Below are 20,840 nucleotides of genomic sequence, written 5' to 3'. Positions count from 1 at the left end.
TCAGTAATGCGAGTATAGGGACCCATCTCTGGATGGGTAATAGTCAACAAAAGCATGATACCAAAAGTAGTCTTTAGACACAATCTCAGAATAGTAACAGATTAAGACAGACATTCTGTCTTAAAAGCTTCTCTAAACGTTACTGCTGCACTGTGGTTTTCCTTCTGTGATCTAACCCTTTTACGATGCCACTATGCTTTTACTACTAAAAAAACCACCCAAACAACAACCAAACCAACTCCAGCCCTTCCTTTATTTAATCTGCTGCTTCTGTAAAAAGCCATGTTATCATATAGTTTGTAGGTAAGTGATAGATCTTATATAGTGCCTATTTTACAAATGTGCTGACACAAAGATTGTCTTTAATTATCAGTTAAAATCTGAGAAAGTGATAATATTTCCTCTTGTAATCCTGTATTATCTCCATATTACCTTGTTAAAATAATTTGTCCAAAAAATATTGTTCACCTTCTGAGAAACTGTCATGCTCTTTAGCTATGCATCTCGTGTCTTTCAGTTTAAAGCATTGTCTTACACTTCTAGAAAACAGAACTGAAGTGAAAGACTTGATGAACAAGACATAATCTTTTTTCCTGTAATAAATAAAACATGGTTAATAACTGTCGTGCATCAGAAGGAGTTGATGGACATGTACACGTTGGTTAGAGAGAACTGAGTGTGGTACATGTTCTCACACTCACTGTATGCCGAACGTGATAAGTAATGAAACCTTTACTGCCCTACGCTGCCACTGCTGAGTTTGTGCTCAGCTTCTCCATCAGACAGTCATCCCATCCTTTGCGACTGAAGTATTATAGATGGTCAGAAATCAATATTTTTTATTTGGGAGGAAATTATTGTTTTTTTTTCTCAGATTTTGGTTTCATTTTACACTGGAACAAAAGACAAAATTATCAAAATTCCCCTCATAAAGGCCTGTCTGAAGAATGTCACTTGAGAATACTGTCTCAGAAAGAAATTAAAGTTTCAGGGTGGTGTTATTGGAAAGTTTGGGGAGGGATTATTTAAATGACTTTCTTTGTTGCTTGAACATTGTTTTGTGAGCTGGGGCAGTGGTACTACATAATCACAGATCATATATAAAATGGCAGTCAAAATAGTATGTTGAGTTACATTTGAATGATGTAGTTTAAATGTAATGGCAGTTACTACCTAGAACAGATTGAATCATCTTGTTCTCGTGTTGAAAATGTCAAAGCAAAATCTTAAATTGCTTCAACACATGACAAACAGAAGACACTTCCAACAGGAAAATGAAGTGTCAACCAGGTTTGTTACAACAAGCTGACATAATTTCATGAAAAATTCCTCAGAAATTACATTCCTGGTGCAAAACTTCTATCTGGCTGCTGGAAAAAAAGAGCAGAAAACCGAAAAGCTGTGTAATGAATGGTCCTCTGAGAACAGCAGGGAAATGTAGATGCTGAGGAGAGTGATCTCTGTTTTGAGCGGCTTCACCGGCAGCATCCCAGTGGCTGAGGGGCAGGAGCAGCTCTGACTGCTGTCCTGGCAGTCGGCTGGTGAAACTGCAGAACAGAAATCCCCTCTCTAGGAGCCTGCGTGTGTGCAAGTGGTCCAGGAAGAGGCAAGTGGAGCATGGGGGTGTCCGCGCAGCCCATTGCTGTCATGTCCATGCACCGTTCATAGAGCTTGTACCACCTTGTCCACCATAGCTGGGGGAGCGAGTTCCCCCTCCCATGCACTTCATGTGTGCAGCCCTGGCTGAGATGAAACTTGGCACTGATTTGTTAGTACAATCAGAGTGGGTTTCTCCCCCTCTCCTCTCCTTTCTCCTCTCTTTCCTCTCCTTGCTGTTTTTTGACTCTTTCCATTGTTTGTTTGCTATTTTTTCTTGATTTAAAGTTTATCTTCATCTTTTAATAAAGGACGGAGGAAATTTACTGAAGGATTAAATTCTTATCTGCAGCCATTTGAAGTGCCTGTGGGACTGTTTAATCTCACATTTCAGAGGATTTGGAGGCTCAGCCCTCCTGCAGTTTCTGCTCCAGACAGTGTAACCTGTTCCCAAATTGACCTGTGGGAGAGGCACAATCCATCGCTTACTCTGCTCTCAAGTTTCCTCCTCTGATAAAAAGATCTGGTGTGTTGACAGCCTGCTTAGCAATGGTCACATAGATTCAAAACAAGTACAGTCCCAAAGACATTTTTTGGCCATGTCTTCACTCTTTTCCATTGCTTTTAGTGTTGCCACAAGGTCTTAGAATTGTTTAACTGGGAAGTTGATTTGTTCCTCTCAACTGTGGTGCATGTCACTGGGCTTGTTAACAGGGCTGCGCAGAGATGCACCAGTGGGCACTGGAATGACATTTGTCTTTGTGCTTTTTGTGTATGTAGCTCTCTAAGCAGCCTTTAGTCACGATCGCCTTGGAGGTTTGTTTGCCATTCTTTGCATCTCCACTGACCATTAAACATTTTCAAGCAATATGTTAGTCTTAAAATATTACGTTTACTGTTGAGTAGTTGCCTCCTGTAAGCCTGATGCATGGGGGTGAGAGTGTGTGCACAGACTTGGGATGTGAATCACTTATCTGGAACGCGTTTTATCCATGCTATGAATTTTCCCATAGTATCTTTCTTTGAGGCAGTGCTTTGCACGTGGTTGGTGTATTTTTGTGAAAAAGAAACTGCATTCTTGGATCAGAAAACTGCCCTGTGTTTGATAGCAGCTGAAAGACTCAGGTCCCGTGCTGATCACCAGGAGGCTGTTCTGCTCCCTATCAGCTGGTATAAACTCTGACGAAAGTGGTGAAAGGCAGCAATGCTGACTCTGAAAATGGGTCATCCCACCAGAGATCTCTATGGATGCTACTTTTTTTGGGTAATTCTTTTAAACCCTTTGCCTCAAATAAGAAGACAAATTTCATGGGATATCTCTCTCCTTCATTTCTTAAAGCATTGTCTTTCATCAGAAGATTTACATTTGCTTGATCTTTGGTTGTGAGGCAGGATAACCAGTAGTGAGTGTATCTATGATTTCTTTACATGCCTATATTATGCCTGCCTTTATTCATTTTCCTGCTCACCCAACCAATAATGACATGATTTGGCCCAATTTTTTCGTAACAATGCTGCATGTGCTTAGTGAATAATGTGATTCAAAGCTTCTTCAGTGGTGAAATTAAAAAAAAATAGCAAAACCTGGTGGAATATATTTTGCAGCTTTTGAAGGCAAGTTAGAGACAAAGAACCTACATAAATATTGCATAAACATTTTATGAGAAGGTTTTCCTTATCAAGTATAGTAACATTTTTCATCATTGTAGCAAGCTTTGTAAGCCAGGGTGCTATCCAAAAAAATGTATCAGAATTAATAGCCTGGAATGGGGCAGGGTGAAACCTACTCATTAACCCCCTATGGAGCAAAATCAATTGGCAAGAGATGATTTAACAGAAGTTCTGTGTTTCTTACTTGTGAATGTCATTAATCTAAAAAAAAATACAATTGAAATTCTATCTAAAAATTGTTTGTGGTATAACAGCTTTGAAATTATAATGGTCCTGCTGAACATCAAAGCAGGCTGAGCTGTTACGCTGTGCAGCATCTGATCATGTCCAACATCCAAGTTTTAAATGGTCTCCACTGCCTTTGAGACTTCAGGTGAAATGCATTTTTAATGTTGATCTCCAGTAGTTCTGTCATCTTTGAAAAACTGCAGAGGAACGTTTGGTGTGTAAAGAAGGTTTGGACTCAGGGCTACCTCAGGGCTCAGGTCAGCCATGCAGCTGCCTGAACAGCCAACTAAGAGAGGTGGCAAATGGCACCAGCTCCTTCTTCACCAGATTGTGCTGTGCACTGGCTGGAGGCTGCTCTGGAGCCTGGGGGTGACTTTTCCCAGCCCCAAGAAGACCACCCATTTTTTTTGCTTAGATATCGTACCATAAGTGCTTAATATTTGGTTCAGCTGGCATTTATCTTCCACAAGAATGCTCTTTTGATACACTATCTGTATTATAGTGAGGTGGTTAGTTTCGGAAAAGAACACATTGCTTTGGGTTTTACTAAAACGACACATAAAATCCACTCCACAATAATTCGCATTGCTGGGGTTGTGCTGTGGAGCAATAGTTCACTGTGTGCGAGTGGTCAGCTTGATCATGGAATATTAATTGGTTGTGGACTGCAGGCTTTTGGTACTCTGACTTCAGGTTGACAAGAATGATAGCATTCATTTGCGTGCAAAGTCTCCAGCTGTCCCTTCGAGATGAATAATGGGAGTTGGCTTCATTCGTCACCACTTCTTTACTTTTTTATAAGACAGAAATAAAAAAGAATTAGAAAAGCCAAAAGATAAAATGTTATAAAATGTTCTTTGCAGATCTCCTTGAAATAGAGGGTAATTTCAAGCATCTTATTTCAGCTCAGAGTCCAAGAGAAACATTTTGAGTGCAGGTGACATGATGTGTCCTTTGTGCTAAATACACTCCGTTCATTAAATAAAGCATACTCCATTTGAGATTTTCATGAATTATATTGTACGGAAATGTAATTTACATTTAGTAACAATTTATTGCACTTTTTTCTTTACTTCAGAGGAAACTTATGCTTGCTTCATAAAAGAAAGCTGCATGATCCACATTTAGGAAAGGAATAAAATGGTCACGCATATTCTAATCCAATCTGTGAAATTTAGAAATGCAATGAAAAGGTGGGTTGGCAGCCACAGGAGTAAGGAAACTTGGTATCATCAGTTCAGTGAGAGTCCTACTAACATGGAATTATTCTACTTTCCAGCACCCACCTTGCAATGACTCCAGTGACACACTGCTAGTAACCCATACCATCAGTGTCACTAAGTGTTTCACATCAGGAGATGCTTAAGAGTCAGCTGCCGCTGGCATTTAACACGTATATTGTAGCAGTGATAAGTGTTCAGCCATGTTGTAATTACTTTGTGATGGGTACCTTGTGGGATTTTGCCATCTGTGCTTCAATAATGTGCAATCTATGCTATTGTTTCTATTCCACTTCACCACAGTCTGCGTAAGTCATATTCTGTTGCATTAGTTCCACTGGAATCTCACCATTTCATTTTCTACAGCCCTATATGACTTGATTGCCTTGTAAGAAGGGGGAAAAGGTCCCGCACCAATCTGAAAAGTATAAATCCCCAACCCAAAATCTTGTTCTTTTCTACTTTTCTTAACATTTCCATGTACCCAACAGAGTTCATCTAGTACTTGGTGCTCCTGTTCTTCTTTCCACAGCAGTGTGGCTGCCTCAGTGCACTATGACAGCACCTGTGCACAGAAGCTGAAGACATCTTAGGTGAGAAGTCTGGCAGCAAGACTTCTTGTCCAGAGATTATTTCACACATGGAATTGCCAGCTGCTGTTACTAGTTTTAAGCAATTACCATGGGCTGCAAGGTAATGCCTGGAGCAGAAACTATTGGAACAGCTGGCAAGAACAGGACCAACATAGCTATTATGGTTGTTTAGGATTTTGACTGCTCTCAAAGTCAAGGGGGCTGCGGTCATGGCCAACTTTTTCTTGGTGCTAGTAGTATGACCTGTCAAACAAGGGTCTGTTCCAAGTCATTGAGGACTTAATGGCTTAGAATCAAAACCATCGGTAATGATCCAAGAGCATTTCAGTGCCTCAAAATTCATTTCCCTCGTGAGCTGCATTTCAGCATGGACACAGCATCTTCCTTAAAACCGTGATTGTGTTGTCCTTCTTTCTATGTCACAAAAAAAAATTCATCTGATGCATTCCAATTATTTACTGTTAATCAAAAAGATGCTGAACTCCTTCTTGCAGAAAATAGCCCCACAGAGGGAGACCAGACAATGCATTAAGGCACTCTTGATCCTAGGTAGAGTTTTCAAAAAGTGGTATTCATGGTGATGGTGGCAGAGAGGGAGGCATCCAGCTGCTGTATGATTTCACCCCATTGTCCCAAAAGATGCATTTCCTGCTCGAATAATAATAAAGAAAAACTCTTTGTCCCTGATTAATGGACTCCTGGCTTCCACACAAGTTCTGAGTTTATGGAGTTTGAGTTTATTGAGAGTAGGTGTTCAGTGTTTATTTTCAAAGATGGAGACATTTATCCTTTGACAGCATTTTGTTGCAGTGGCTTTATTTCTGTTACAGCAAATGACGGATGAAGGTGCAATCATTTTGTCAGCTTGATACTGTGGTGAAGGAAAGGCAGCACAACAGCTGAATGCTGAAGTGTGTTTTGACTGACTGGTAGAACATACTACAGCTAATCAGGGAACAGAGTCCCCATATAAACACAGCCTCACAAAGCTCCTTTTTTATGAATGAGGTTTTTTTATGTGGTTTTCCACTGCTTTTCACCTTGTGAGGTAATTCACTGTTGTGCCAAGAAAATGAAAAGCATTCATTCTGATCTGATAGCGGGACTTGGTGGTGAATGTGTGTTAGAGGCTGAGTCCACAGAGGATACTTATTACAAGTCCAGGTGGGATCCCTTGGTTCTTTAGACAAGCTTTTAACTCTGCAAGGGCACAGTTCAGTTCCTGGCAGCCAAGAATATAGCTGTCACATTTACATTTACATCTGCACAATTAGCTCACACATTTGCTTAGGTATAAGCAGCAACATAAAAGACAAAGCAGTAGCAGGTCAGGCCTGAAGCATTTTATTGTCAGCCATTGAGAACTGTTTTGGCACAAGCTGGGGATTTCAGATGAGCCAAAGGGAGTTAGGTACGTATTTTTTAAAAGGTGTGATACTGAGCTTCTCTTAGCAAGATGTGCCCTCTGGTTAACACTGATGTAGCGTTTTGCATGCAGTTAGTTCCATCTTCATCTGTCGTGTGAAAGTTGCAATGTCACTGCCAAGATTTTGAGATGCCAATGTAGATCTAAGCCATGCCTGGAAGCACGGATATTTGAACTAAGAGTGAACAAAAGCTTAACTTTGGGTATGAGCTAGTTTCAGATTAAGGATTTGGCATGCTATTATTTGCCCTAGAGGATGCTATTCAAACAGATCGGTTCTGCTGTCAAAAGGTTAGCCAGATTCTTGATTGAATGATACTAGAGGCTCTGTGTTAATTAATGGTGGGAAAATGCCAGATCCTTTGATTGAAGGAAGTAGGTTGGCATGTAATTGTCTCATAGAAGATCTGAAACAATTTTGTTAAATTCCCTGCATTCTGCTTCATATTTGGATAATTGTTCCTTTCATCATTGCAAATTACATGAACAAATGTCCGGGAGGTACATCAATAGCAAAATTATAGAACAGCAATTGTACTTTGGGTGCTTACCACAAGAAGAGGAAAAGCCATTATCTGCCCCGAGGAAAAATAAGACAACCCTTCTCCAGCATTTGACCAGTTCTGGTCAGCCTGGAGAACGATCACAGGTCAGCAGGAGAGCACCTGAAGAGCAGCACGTAGGAATTCCAGCCACTCCAGCCAGTAAGTCAGCCTCATCCAGGGCCCAACTTAAATGCCTCTATGCAAACACACATAGCATGGGGGATAAACCAGGGGAGTTAGAGATGTGCACACCTGCAGGGCTGTGTTCTTATTGCCATCACAGAGATGTGGTGGGATGGCTTCTCTGACTGGAGTATTGGAATGGAAGGACACAGGCTCTTCAGGAATGACAGGCAGGAGAGATGAGGAGGGTATATCACCCTCTATGTCAATGACTGGAGTTCATGGAGCTCTGTCTGGGGATGGATGAGGCTCCAGGGAGACCTTATAGCAGCCTTCCAGTACCTAAAGGGGACCTAACAGGAAAGCTGGAGAGGGACTTTTTACAAGGGCATGTAGGGATAAGACAGGGGGTAATGGCTTTGAACTGAAAGAGGGGAGATTTTAGATTAGATGAAAGGAAGAAATTCTTCCCCAGGAGGGCAGTGAGGCCCTGGGACAGGCTGCCCGGAGGAGCTGTGGATGCCCCATCCTGGGAAGTGTTCCAGGTCGGGTTGGATGGGGCTTTGAGAAACCCGGTCTGGTGGAAGGTGTCCCTGCCCATGGCAGGGGGGTTGGAACCAGATGATCTCAAAGGTCCCTTCCAACCCAAACCATTCTATGATTCGTTGCCACATATGAACTAACATTTCTTGCCTTGTGCCTTGATTTCCCTTAGAAGAGTTATCTGGTCTGGAAAATGCTGCAGCTGTGCTGAGTCACAAGGAAGAATCCCTTCAAATCACAAGCAGCTGGAATTCAGTACATGACCCTGGTGCTGTCTGGCTTCACCCTGGCAGCAGTTCAGCTCTGTGCAGCACAGGTGATGCCTGTTGGCTTAGAGCATGCCTTTGCATGGCACAGGGGGAAGCTGATCTGCATTAAATTGAGTTGTGTTTAGCTGAACCACTCAAAAACTCTAGTAGGAGACTTTTATTCATTGTAGCAGCAGTGTGGGCTGTCTATCATCGTGGTTGCTGTAAAAGAAGTCTGACCGGGGTGGGGAGAGCACTGTGAGGCTGCTGCAGAAGGAAGGTAGGGAATTGTATAGGACAATAGCAAGCTGTGAAGGAACTGGTGCTTGCTGAGATGCCTGGTAGTTTTTTCTAACTGGTTATCGTTGTTTATCTCTAAGTAATGATATCCTAAGGCTGTTTGTTTTCAACCGCTTTGTGCTTTTTGAGGAGAACTCATTAGTGTGTCAGATATATGTTTGAATATGGAATGAGAGATTTTTGAAACAGTAAGGCTGTAGTGGAAAAAAATTAGCCTCTAGGCTCTTATGCTGCTCTGGCACTTGGAAGCAGGAGCTGCTCCTTCAGAGCTGTTGTCTTCTTCTGTTGGTCCTGTGGCTAGCTAGACATTGTCCTGTGCAGCAAGGCATGCTCTCCCTTGTTTGCTAAAGTTCACTGTGTAAGTAATTGGAGAGACCTAATATTTTTGCAGGTCTCTACTCTCTTGAGCTACTTCAGGATATTCCTTGTGCCTGTGAAAAGTAGAGAACAGAAGTATCATGTGCTTTGGGAAAGGAAATGCACCTGGACGAACAGTTGTGCAGGATCAGATCAGTGTATTGATTTGTACAACAGTATTCCTTTATTCCTCTTGTGGAAAAACCCCATGACAAGTGTTGTTGAAATGACAGAAACTTGATGACTGTTTTAAAGTTTGTGTGCTACTTTCTAATGGGATGAATATGAGCATAGAAGGAAACAGCACTGTAAGTATTCTCCTAGTAGTGTGGCTGCTAAATGGCCTCTGACCATGTCCACTGAGATCTTATGGGTAAAGACATGTTTTTTGCAGTTTGTCGTCCGGCATCTGTGACTTCAAGTGATTCCCCAGGTAGTGTGCCTGGGGTGACTCTCAGACAAAGCAAAGAAGCAGTCTGTGAGTCCTCCTCTCAGTCTCAATGCAGTAGCGTACTGTGTCAGCTGATACTTGTACAAACAAATGCAGCCAAAGGTGCCCCAGCCTGTTTGTGGGACGAAATCCTAGAATGGCAAGTAAAGGCAAAGAAAGCTGGTAGTGTGCTGCATCATCAGACCTGGGATCTTGCAAAGGCAGGTCTGTCTGTGTGGCTGCAGGAATTGTTGCTTTGTGGAACTAATAACCAATCTTGCTGTAGGAGTAGTGTTTGCTGTGCCTTTAGTTGTTTTAATTTAAAGTAGTTTTCTGGGAGGTGAAGTAAGATTTAGGTGAGAATGCATAATGTTACTAGCTTTATTAAAGACACGTTGATAAAGCAACAGCATCAACTTTTTGTTCTGCTTCGACTTCTAGCAAGGCTGGGAATCAGAGTGCCACACATCTGTAAAACTGTTAGAAGAATTATAGAAACTTCTTTTAGAGAACTGGACATTTGAATAAAGGTTGCTTATGGACTTCTGTCAAGTACAGAGATCATTAAATATTAGTATTCTTTATAGCTGAGAATATATTGTGCTCCGTAGTGTTTAAGAGAACCAAAAGTGAATTTCATACGCCAAATAAGTGATCTGATGTCTGACCTCTAAAGTAAGAATGGTTTTTGTTTTCTGTAAACACATACGACATTGAAGAGCCAGCAGTTCGTTGCCTTCTAGACTCAAAATCCCTTTGGGCCGTTTCAGTTCCTGTGTAAAGAGCTCTGACAGGCTGCCAGTTCATTATAATGATTACTCTCCAAGAACAATATGGCAAAGTATAGCCATTTAAAATGTGACACACAGGAGCACATCTAGAAAACATCCAAGGACTGGAAGTAACGCCAAAGGAAACAGGGAGAAGCACTGGTCAGATTCGATTTCAAGGGGTGCTGGTGGGAACGAGGTAGAACTTTATGAGAATGAGAAAGAACTTAAAGGGAGAAAAGCCTGAGCACACTGGCACAGCCAGGGTGCAGCTACCCCAGCAAGTTTTCTCCACATCCTACAGTGCACACAGAGTAAAATTTAGTACCAGAGATTAAACATAACAATACAAGAGAAACCCAAAGGTAGCAGCAAAAGCCTGAAAAACTACAGAAAAAATGCTGAGAAAAAAGTGTTGGTTATATACCAGAAACTGTACTGAGGCTTTCCACAAAGTACAAGGGACTGCACTCAGCTGGGTTTTGGGGGATCTGGGCTTTTTCCTTCCCCACTTCCACTTCTTCCCCCCCATCAAATTTCCACCCAACCCAGAGTTTACTGGGTATATCAAATTGTTTAGAATTGTGCTCTCAAGCTGGTCTTTTTCTCCATTTCAACCTTCGCTTTACTTATGAGGTCTTGTGTGTGTGCTGAGCTTTAAACACATCCTAATGTCTCCTGAAGGAGTCCCTTAAAGGGTTGGTGAGAGTGTTGCTTGTTCTGACCTAGTCTGCACGAAGGGCTTGATTCTGTTAATACAGGGGTTAAATCCCAAAACCTCTTTCCAAGGCACTGTGACCTTTCCGCTCCCTCCACCGTGTTCTGCAGCAGGTTCATGTGGAAGCTGCAGTAAATAGCTGCGTGTTGCTGGCAGAAGCCATTCTCTCTGTGCTGAGCATCTGGGGTGCTCCGGCATTTAGACACAAGCCAATGCGTTACCTTCCTAAGAAGTCTGAATTGTGTACTTGCTAGGCCAAAATGCATTTTCTAGAGATTTTTGGTTCATTCTTTTAAGAAGTTACTAACCTCAATTGCACAGAGGCAGTTAAGAACATAGTTAATTTTTTAACACCTTTGTAGTAGTTCTTTTTCCTGGCTTCTTCAGGCAGGCAGTCTGAGCAACTCTGCCTAGACAGTATAAAAAACAGAAAAGCAATATTGTCAGGTTGTGACTCAAGCTATGAAGTTCCCACTCAGCAGATGCCAGGGCCAGACAATACTACCTCTAATTTTCTGTGATGAGTTGAGAGAAAATGGCAAGCAATGCCTGTGAAGAGGTTCTTCTCATGGCTGGCAGTGGGTTACAGTTCAATTCTGTTATTCGAGTCTAGTGGCACTTGCTTCTTTCTGTCTAATCATTTATTGACAGGGTTTTTTCATGTGAGGAATTAGAGTATAAGAAAAGCAGAGCTCTTGTACATGTTGAACACAAAAAGACCAGTACTGAAAATATACTCTCGCTCTCGTGTTCCCTCTTACCAAATGTTCTGGTTATCAGTGTATTGGGCCTTCCTGGAGAATGTACTTTTTTTCTGGAGTGTTGGGAATGGGCTTTGCTTGAAGTGGGTGTGACCTTCAAGTGAGAAACTTACTGTTTAAATAAGGGTGAGATTTCTGTAGAATCTGGATAAATAGTTATCCATCTCCCCTTGGATGCAGTGGGATTTTATGAGGAAGAGCGTCTCAAAAGCTTTTAGCAATTTAAAAGCATACATTGCTAAAAAAGTCATCAGTAAAAGTGTTCCAAAGTCCCTTGGGTTTGATGCCCAAAACACCTACTTAGACGTTTTCAGCTTTGGTTAAGATTTAAATTTCTAATAAAGCAAGTTGTTGGACTCTACTTACACATCTAGGTTTGGCAGTACTTTCCTCTTATTCTCTAATGACATTCAGATGACTTAAGTGCATTAGCACAGCGAATTAATTATTTGTTACTGCCAGAAATTTTCTACTCAGAGGCTAATCCCCAAATAATGCAATTGCACAGGTAGCCTTGATATTGCTTCTGAGTCGATCTCGTGACTCTGTATTAGATGAGCATTTTTGAACTACTGCATTCTCATTAACAGGATTTCCCATTTTTCTTTCATTCTGCGCTCTACTTGTGGTTTTAGTCTTAATAACACGCTGTTTAAAAGACTTTGGAAATTCCTGTGTTGTCCTTGTGGGTGAACTGTACAAGGAGTTCTTCTTAAAAACAGACATGGTTTTGGTCTGAAATGCGTGCTGATGACTTGTTACCAAAGTGCCTGTTTTGTGATAGCCTGTTTGTTTGCTAGCTTGGCTGCAGCATCAGTGGCAGGAACCCCATTTTCATTTAAATGTAACAGTGGAAGTGGACTGTGCTGACAATCACTTAGCGAGGAGTTTAAAATCATAGTGTCAACTGTAAAGCAAAATCGAACAGGTATTTCCTTAACAGAGTTGGTCATTTTCTGTAGATATGGATGTGAAAATGTTTTGTAGGTTGACTTTTCTTTTCCTTTTTGGTAGCGAAAGAGTTCTGCCACCTCCAGTTTCAAGCAGCTGTCATTGATAGCCGGTTATCAGAGCCACATCAGTGACACCTGTGGCTGCTGCCCTTCTGCCTCAGCCACCCAGCCATCTCGTTTCAAAGCTCTGGGGAAGGTGTGTTGAGCCACTGATTCCTGCTGGAGCAGACTGGGGGTGAGATGTCCCCCCAGCCTGCCAAGGGCCGGGATGAGCTGGGAGCATGGGCCAGGAGCTTGCACAGCTCAAGCTCCTGTGCCTGGTTCAGGGACACCTGCCGCCCCAGCCACAGGCAGCTTTCGACTTGAGCTACCAAACTGCTGCATTAACTTGTTTCCCATCAAATCAGTAAGTGCTGAGGCTTCTGAGGAGATCATGGCATTTTTGCCTTAGTCTTTTATTAAAAAATGAAAATTCATTTTACAAACTTGGATCAAAGAAATTCAGGTGATGCATGTTAGCTGGAAAAATTTTGAAGTAATTTTGAAATTACTTAATTTCATGTGGTACGAGATGCTATATTTGATTACGAAACATCTCCAGGAATACTCAGTCATTTATTCCAAGCTAGGCTCAACTTACAAAACCTGTTTGCACAGCCTGGCACTGAGCTCTCAGGCATGAAACCTGCGTCCGTAGCTGGGTTTCTCAGTGACAGCGTTGTCTGTGACTGTCTGTGACTGTCTGTGACTGTCTGTGACTGTCTGTGACTGTCTGTGACTGTCTGTGACTGTCTGTGACTGTCTGTGACTGTCTGTGCTAGTGGCTGGTGCAGGCACCTGGTAGGACCAGGCTGGGGTGATGTTTCCTGCTCTCAGAGGGAGAGACTTTTGTGGTGCACAAGGCAGGGTCCCCATTCAGGCTTTGAGAAGAGGGTCCGGATGCCCCACGTGGTTGGGTGGGAGTGTGAGCTACGTGTGAAGCTGCTGGGGTTCATCAGACACAATTATGTGTGAGTTTGCTTTGACATCTGCATACTGCTTTGGGCAAGCATAAAGAGATGTTGGGCCTGATCACACAGAAATAGGTTTAGTTGGTATCTCAAATTATTGCGTTAACTTCACAAGGTGAGGATCTAAAATTCTTGATATAGTTGTTATAAGTAGAATAAAAGTGAGAAATGGAGTTTGTTTTGCTGCTTTGTATTAAAATGTCACTCTTGAAACAGCTCATTTCTGTTGAATCAGTGGGCCACCGCAGCCCCTAGGAAAGTGTTAACACGTTGACAGTAGAACAGCCATGTGATGTAATAAATGTTTACATGCCATCAAGAGTACAAGCTTTTGATTGCTTACATGACAGGGCTTTTCTTTTGCAATCATTGGTCTCAATTTTTCCATTACGTTTTCTCATTTTCTTTTCTAGCTTTACTCACAGACAAACCTCCAAAGCCGTTGTTCCCCATGGAGAACCAGCCAACTGTTATAGATGTCCAGCTGGGTAAGTCCCCTTCTGGGAATAATAGATCCTACACTTGCACTCTGGTAGCAGATGGGAAAAATTGAAAGTGGTAAGAAAGGTTTAATGGTACTGTTATTACATGCAAATCCATATGCAGTTTTTAATTTGTAACTGTAGAATTTATTGCCATGGCAATCTGAGTGAATGAACTAGTGTAAAATCAGGGGATGGCAGTACTAATTGGTGACATTGGGTATTAAATATAAAGCACGCTGCTCTTTTTAATATATGATTGATAGAGTAATACATGTCTACATTGGTGCTGTATTGATCAGTTGATGTTCACCCTATCTAAGACAAATATTCTCATAAAAGAAGTGCTGATTCCTTTACAAGTTAATGTAAAACAGTGCATTTTCAGGTTGTTCTGAATGCTTACCAGAATGGAATTTTGACTAAAATGCCTGTATGCTTTTCTCCTATTATATGTTCTTCTGTGAATACACATCTCTGAACCTCAGCTGGCAGCCTGTACTTTCTCTTGTGTTGAGAAGCTCTAATGTTAGAGAGTACTGCTAACTTTGGGGAACTGTGAGGCATCTTGGTGCTGAAAGAACTGCTCAGCTTTGAAGTTCCAGTTGTTTTCAGTGACTTGAAAATAGATTTTTGATTTTGAGAGGCAGAATTGGAATTACCTTTGAGGACTGTGGTGCGTGAGATTAAATTACAAGAAATGTGTTGCAGATGTGTGTTATTCACTCTGGGCTGAAGCTTTGGCGTTTTCTTTCTTGAGCTTGACTCTCTTGTTCCTTTTATACCAAAGCTGGCCAGGATTCAGTGTTTGAATGGTGTTTAGAGGCAAGCAGGGTCAGAATGAAACTTTTTTCATGGTAAAACTGTTTGTTTTTGTGAAACCCTACAGGGTCTATGTGAGCTTGATACAACAGCACCTCCTTGTTATTAAACCAGGTGCCTAACAATTTCAGTGAAGCCATTAAGATGCTATGAAGTATTTAAAAACAGGGCTTGAGTTCTTGAATGTGTCTGTTGAAATGTGGTGAGAATATGAGTCATTTGTGACCTTAGCTAATCTCAAAGATCATCTTTCTCTCGTATACCTGGCTGGACTGAGGAGCCTCCAAGGGCTTGCACAGGGAGGATGGCAGTGGATCTGGGAAGCAGCTGGTGCCAGGTGAATTCTGCAGTTGGGGCGTATGTGCATATTCAGGTTCCCCTCCATGGGACTCCCATGTCTGTACCTGAGCAGAAATTGGCCCTAAAACAGAAAAAGACAAAATGAATCTGAAGCTATAGTCAAAAGCCCACCAGAACTAACAGGAAAACAGAGTCATCAAAGTTTGGATCAGCCGAAAAGGCTGAATTCAGTCTCCTGCTTCAGCTTCTTAAAAGTCAATTTTTTAATGATTTCCTTTGGGAGCAAACTGTCCCTGCATATATCTGTGTAATAAAGCCACTTGAAGAGTACACATCTTTGTTTTCTGCGTATTTATTCTGTCTTCATTTTCTCTTCCAACTTTCCCTGTTCCATCAGGACTTTTGCATCGAGTTTCTTCTTTTTTTTTTTTTTTCTGTGTGAAAACATTTTGTTCTGACTGATTAAAAGGAGGTTTGATTAAAAAATAAATTAAAACAAACAAACCCACTCCTCTCCTTGGAGATATGGCTCAGTAATAGGATATCGGAATATCTCTGGAAGGAAATACATTCCAGCATATAAAGATGCAAGATTTGTAATCCATTAGTTGTCCCCTAAGATCAGGGAATTTACATATGGTGTGCTTTTTTTTTATGTGTTAATGGGTTTGGTTATTGCCGCTAAACTGTATTCATATTATGTGTAAAAGATTAATGCTTATGAAAGAACCTGAACTTATTTCTTTAACATACAAAGAAGCGCATTGATTTCCCTCTTGATTTTTAAATGGCAAATAGATAGAGCTCGAAAATTCTCAGGGAGCATCTTCATCTTGTGGAGGCCACCTGCAGCTTTGGGCTGGGAGGCTGTGCCGACCCCTGCGATGTGCTGCAGACTCTCACTCTGTGTTAGAGCTCTGCAGGAAAGCGAATCGTTTGATTACAGCAAAGTAACAGGGGAGAAAGTTGTATGTAAGGTCATCTGCTGGAATACTTCTTTGAAATCTTGTTAAGCTCCTAGAAGTTTTGAACAAGTGGCATACTGCAGTATTTTATTAGAAATCAAAGCAAAGTGTCTGTGTTTTACAGGACCTCTAGCCCATGGAGTCACATCACCCAGTACGCCTGCTCTTTCAGTGGCTGTGCAAGTACGAACATGCCACTAAACTACAAAAGGAATGGAGTTTAATCCATCTACTTGTTCTGCAGAGATTATTTTAGATTTCTATTGGAAAACTAATCTTTACAGAAATAGTGGTCTTTGCTTGAAAAGCAGAGGAGATTAATAATTATTTGCTGTCTGTATCCTTACTGATTAGCACAATGCAATGCAAAATCTTCCTAGATCTCTGTGCAATGGCCTAACTATTTAGCAGCTCATTTGACCTGATTACAGACTTCAGTATGCACCTTTTGGCTTTCAGCTTTTATGAGAGGATTCAAATGAAATTAAGTATGCACAATTGTTATTGACAGTGGATAAGAGTTCCTTCAGGCTTCAAACATGGCCCAGAGCCTGCCTTCATCTTCTCAAGGAGCGTGAATGTACTTTTTGCTTTTTCTGTTTTCCTCTGGAATGTGACAGAGATCAAAACCAACCCTGTCAAGGTTAGAGAGAAGCAGAAACTGGAATTTGCTTCTTTTCTTGTTTTCTGTATTTGCTTGTGCTGGAGAAACAGAGCCAGAGAGACACAGGTTGACAGGAGGACAAAAGAACATCCCAGAGGACTAGAGTAACAGTCTGAAACAATTTCATTGTCTCAGATGCTTTACCAGGTCAGATAATCACATCATCTCGGGCAACCTAGAAACTAATGACAGAATATTTTTATTGTTCATTTGCTGCTTCCTTTTCATTAAAACAAAACCTAAAAAATCCTTTTTATTTGTTCTTTGCTCTTTGCATTGGTGTCAGACTATTACTAGTTCTTTATTACATGGTATACAGCACATTTATTCTTGTTATATCTTGGTTTTAACAAATAATGTTTATTTGTACTACATAGTTGTTGTGAATATATTACATTAATCTGATAAATAATGTTCTTCCTGAAAAAAAAAAAAGGTATCACTGAGTTGTCTTCATGACAGTAAAATCAAATTTGATAGTATGAGCCAAAATACATGCAGGTCTTCTGCCCAGGAGATGGTGTGGCTTTAGCAGAAGGGCCCTAAGATTGCTTGTGAAGAGTTTTGAGCCATAACTCTCTACTCCTACAAACTCTGTTTGTAAAATGTGACTGTCTCCCATGTAAAGCTCTGAATGTGAATTTATTAAAGCTTATACCAATGTGATTTGAAGTAGTTGTTGAAAGACACCTGTTCATACCAAATCCCTGAGGTTAGGGAACTCCTTAGGTGATTTAGAAAAGTAAAGATCAAAAGCCCAGTCGGAAGTGTCAAGGCTACAGTGCAGTGAGTGTTAAAGATCTGTTATCTATTTGTGTATACCGTTGTTCTGACAGCAAGATGACTTGTTGGTACATCATTCTGCAGATTTCTTAATTTATTTTAAAAATTATTTTCCAGCTAACCTTGTACCAATCCTTTGTATTTTGATTACATGATTACAGAGCAGGTTTCTTCTCTGAACTAGCTCCTTTGCACAATTATGGTAGCACCAAGGAGCCAAAATCTGAGTGATACGTAGGCAGCTGTGAGTTACTGCACTGCCAGCCCTCAACTGGTGTCAAAGCAGCATGGCAGGGACATAAGCATTTGTGGAAGAAAGGAAGCACATAGAATAGAATCGTGGAATCACAGAATTGTTTAGGTTGGAAAAGATATTTCAGATCCTGAAGTCCAACCATTAATCTACCTCTAAACCATGTCCCTAAGCACCACATCTACATGTCTTTTAAACATCTCCAGGGATGGTGACTCCACCACTTCTTTGGGCAACCTGTTCCAATGCCTGACAACCCTCTCTGCGACTAAAGTTTTCCTGATAGTCAGTCTGAACCTGCCCTGATGCAACATGAGGCCATTTCCTCTTGTCCTACCACTTGTAACTTGGGAGAACAAGTCAACACCCTCCATGCTACAACCTCCTTTCAGGTAGTTGTAGAGAACAATAAGGTCTCCACTCAACCTCCTTTTCTCCAGGCTAAACAGCCCCAGGTCCCTCTGCCACTTCTCATCAGACTGTGCTCCAGGCCCCTCACCAGCTTCACTGCCTTTCTCCGAACTCTCTCCAGCACCTCAAGATCTGTCTTGTTATGAGGGACACAAAACTGAACATAGTTGTGCTCTGCTGGTTCTTGGCTGGACCAGGATCTGCAAGGATCTTGTAGGAACTGTATCTAGCTAGTCTATGTATAAGCAGCTCCCAGAGTCATATAGCTTGCACCATGTCTGCTATTTTATACTTGTGTGCTCCACAGAGTATCGAAAAAGCTAAAAATAGATTATTAAAATAGAAGTCTGTTAATTCTGTACCATATATTACAGTGACTGCAATGTCAAGTTGTCCTTATGAATGAGTTAATTGAGACTGGAATTAACATTTGCATGTTTGTCTCTGTATTAGTTGAATCTGTCGTTTATGTGTAATTTACTTCTCAACTATGTACTGGTTTCGTTTTCAGGCATTCACTTAAGAATGTAGCAAGAGCCTAAGTAAACAGAACAAGAAACATCTATGTGAATTCATTTACTGAACAGGGAAAATGTCAAGGGGTTTAACTCACTTTTGTCATGGTAGTTTCTCTGCTTCTAAAGATGCTGAGGAAAGAAAACGCATCGTTTATGAGGATTCTTGTTTTTCTTAATAGCTGACCTGTTCAGAAAGATTTTGTTTCTACAAGATTTAACAGTGCAATTCCTTGGGACTAGTTATTAAGTGGATCAATAGAACTGCTGCAAAACAAGTGCAAGGGAACATACAAAGTTACATCTGCTGACAGGTATGGGAATAGGGTAAAAGCGGTTAAAAAAAAAAAAGTCCTTTTTGTTTTAAGCATTTGCTGGAAGGAGTCATTTGGGAGGTGAACATCTATGCATTTGCTGACATATTTAAAATACTACATTTACTGTCCACAGTCTTAATTTTCCTTGTGACCACACTTCTCTGCTTAAAAAGTAAATAATAATGATTTAAAAAGTTCTGCACGATCTTCTGGAGACATGAATTTCATACCAAGCCGGTCTATTTGAGACAATCCAACAGTGTCTGTCATTATTGATTTGCTGATTATATAACTCTTTTTGCGTGACACTCACCCTTTATATACCTGTAAACGTTAATGAGGTCACCCCTTCATGCACAGAAGTTGAAGAAAGAGCAATTTTCACTAGGAAATGAAGAGCAACCAGGAGTATATTCTCCAGGACCTGCCTCCCCTGCAGCATGAGGGATACAGCTCCACAGCTCTTTCAGCCATACGTGCCTGTATGAAAGGAGGCAGGATTTGCATCTATTACAATCATTTTGTACTAATCTGCAGGGAATATTAGAGACAAATTGTCTGGCATTTAGGTTTAGAAGTAGTTCCCCAAATACCCTAAGTGTATTACCGTTAATGCTTTGATGCTAATTTGCTACGTTGTTAATATTTCTGCTTCTCTCAGGGATAATGGTGAAATGCTGTACTTCAGAGACTTGAGGCTGGGATTTGTTGTTTGGCTGGTGTAAAACCACCATTTTTTTGCCTTTTGTATGGTTAATCCAGATTTACATCTGTGAAGCTGAGAACAGTTTATTCACACACTTCTTTCTTTTGTTTTAGTGGACTTGGAACGATGAGGCCAAATTCTGGTTACTGATCCATGGGATTGGCACAGATATGTCAGAAAGGAAGATCTGGCACTTCCCAAATTTTCTTTTGTACTTCTGTAAACTATTTGTTGCTGATGTTTCTTTTGGTGGGTTTTACATAAATCTGATATATACTCTGAGGACAAAATGACGCTGTCTTTATAGAAAAAATGGATGAATTGATATCAGATATCCTTGCAGTTCGGTTTGAAACAGCAATGCCTCAGGTAGATCTGTTTTGTTCTGTTTTGTTACAAGAAGGTAGTAAAGACAAACCACTCCAGTATGTCCTGGTGTACAGTTGTTCAACAGCATTCATCCAAGGGTATTAGCCATTGTATGGTGATGGAGGAATGCCTCAAGTCATCTTGCACCAGGAAAACTTTCTCCGTGTGTGAGGGTTTCCAGGGCATGTGTCTCGAGCACTTCACTGGGACTAAACTGTCATTAACAAATACAACCATCACTTCAGCTGCCACAGACATGCAGCTGTGCTGAACTGGGCTTGGTCTCTAGACTTACTGCATTTGACTTGTGTCTGAGAAATGGGCACGAATTTGTTTCTGTAAAAATGAAGTTCAGCCCATGGGACAGAAAGTAGAAAAGATAGTCTTAGTGGAGAGCAGGGGATTAGGGCTGTTGATAAGAAAACTGCCATTTTTTTGTTCTGCTACAGTTCTCCTGACCTTGGCAGGAGTTTTTGAAGTGAGGGTAGTACTTTTCTGGTTTCTAGGAGCGTTGTGACAATAAAATCACCTGGAACTGAGAGAGTGCTCTGGAAATGGTGAGAAGGAGTATGGATAGGGAAGGCTTTGACCAGGATTTTTTCCTCGGGGACCTAGCCTTTTGGGTTCTGAGCCTGACTGCAAACACAGAGATATTTGACTGCACAGTCCACAGGCATATGCTATTGTGCATTGAAAGTCAGGCAATATTAATGTTTCAGAAAAGAGAACCACAGGGCAAAGTTTGCACCATTTTCTGTGCT

General features: G+C 41.2%; 1 protein-coding gene across 4 annotated transcripts in view; it reads left to right on the top strand.

Moving 5' to 3' along the window:
• The window catches only part of IL1RAPL2 (interleukin 1 receptor accessory protein like 2), a 372,810-nt gene that overhangs the window by 249,823 nt on the left and 102,147 nt on the right, over positions 1 to 20,840 (top strand). For all 4 annotated transcript variants that reach the window (XM_065846525.2, XM_071813491.1, XM_071813493.1 and 1 more), the window contains one exon: positions 13,906 to 13,980. In XM_065846525.2, coding sequence (XP_065702597.1) covers positions 13,906 to 13,980 — 75 coding nt within the window. The remainder of the gene's footprint in view (positions 1 to 13,905; positions 13,981 to 20,840) is intronic.

Source organism: Patagioenas fasciata, chromosome 11, assembly GCF_037038585.1.
Source record: "Patagioenas fasciata isolate bPatFas1 chromosome 11, bPatFas1.hap1, whole genome shotgun sequence".
NCBI classification, from domain to species: Eukaryota; Metazoa; Chordata; class Aves; order Columbiformes; family Columbidae; genus Patagioenas; species Patagioenas fasciata.
This window is presented reverse-complemented; position numbering and strand designations above follow the sequence as displayed.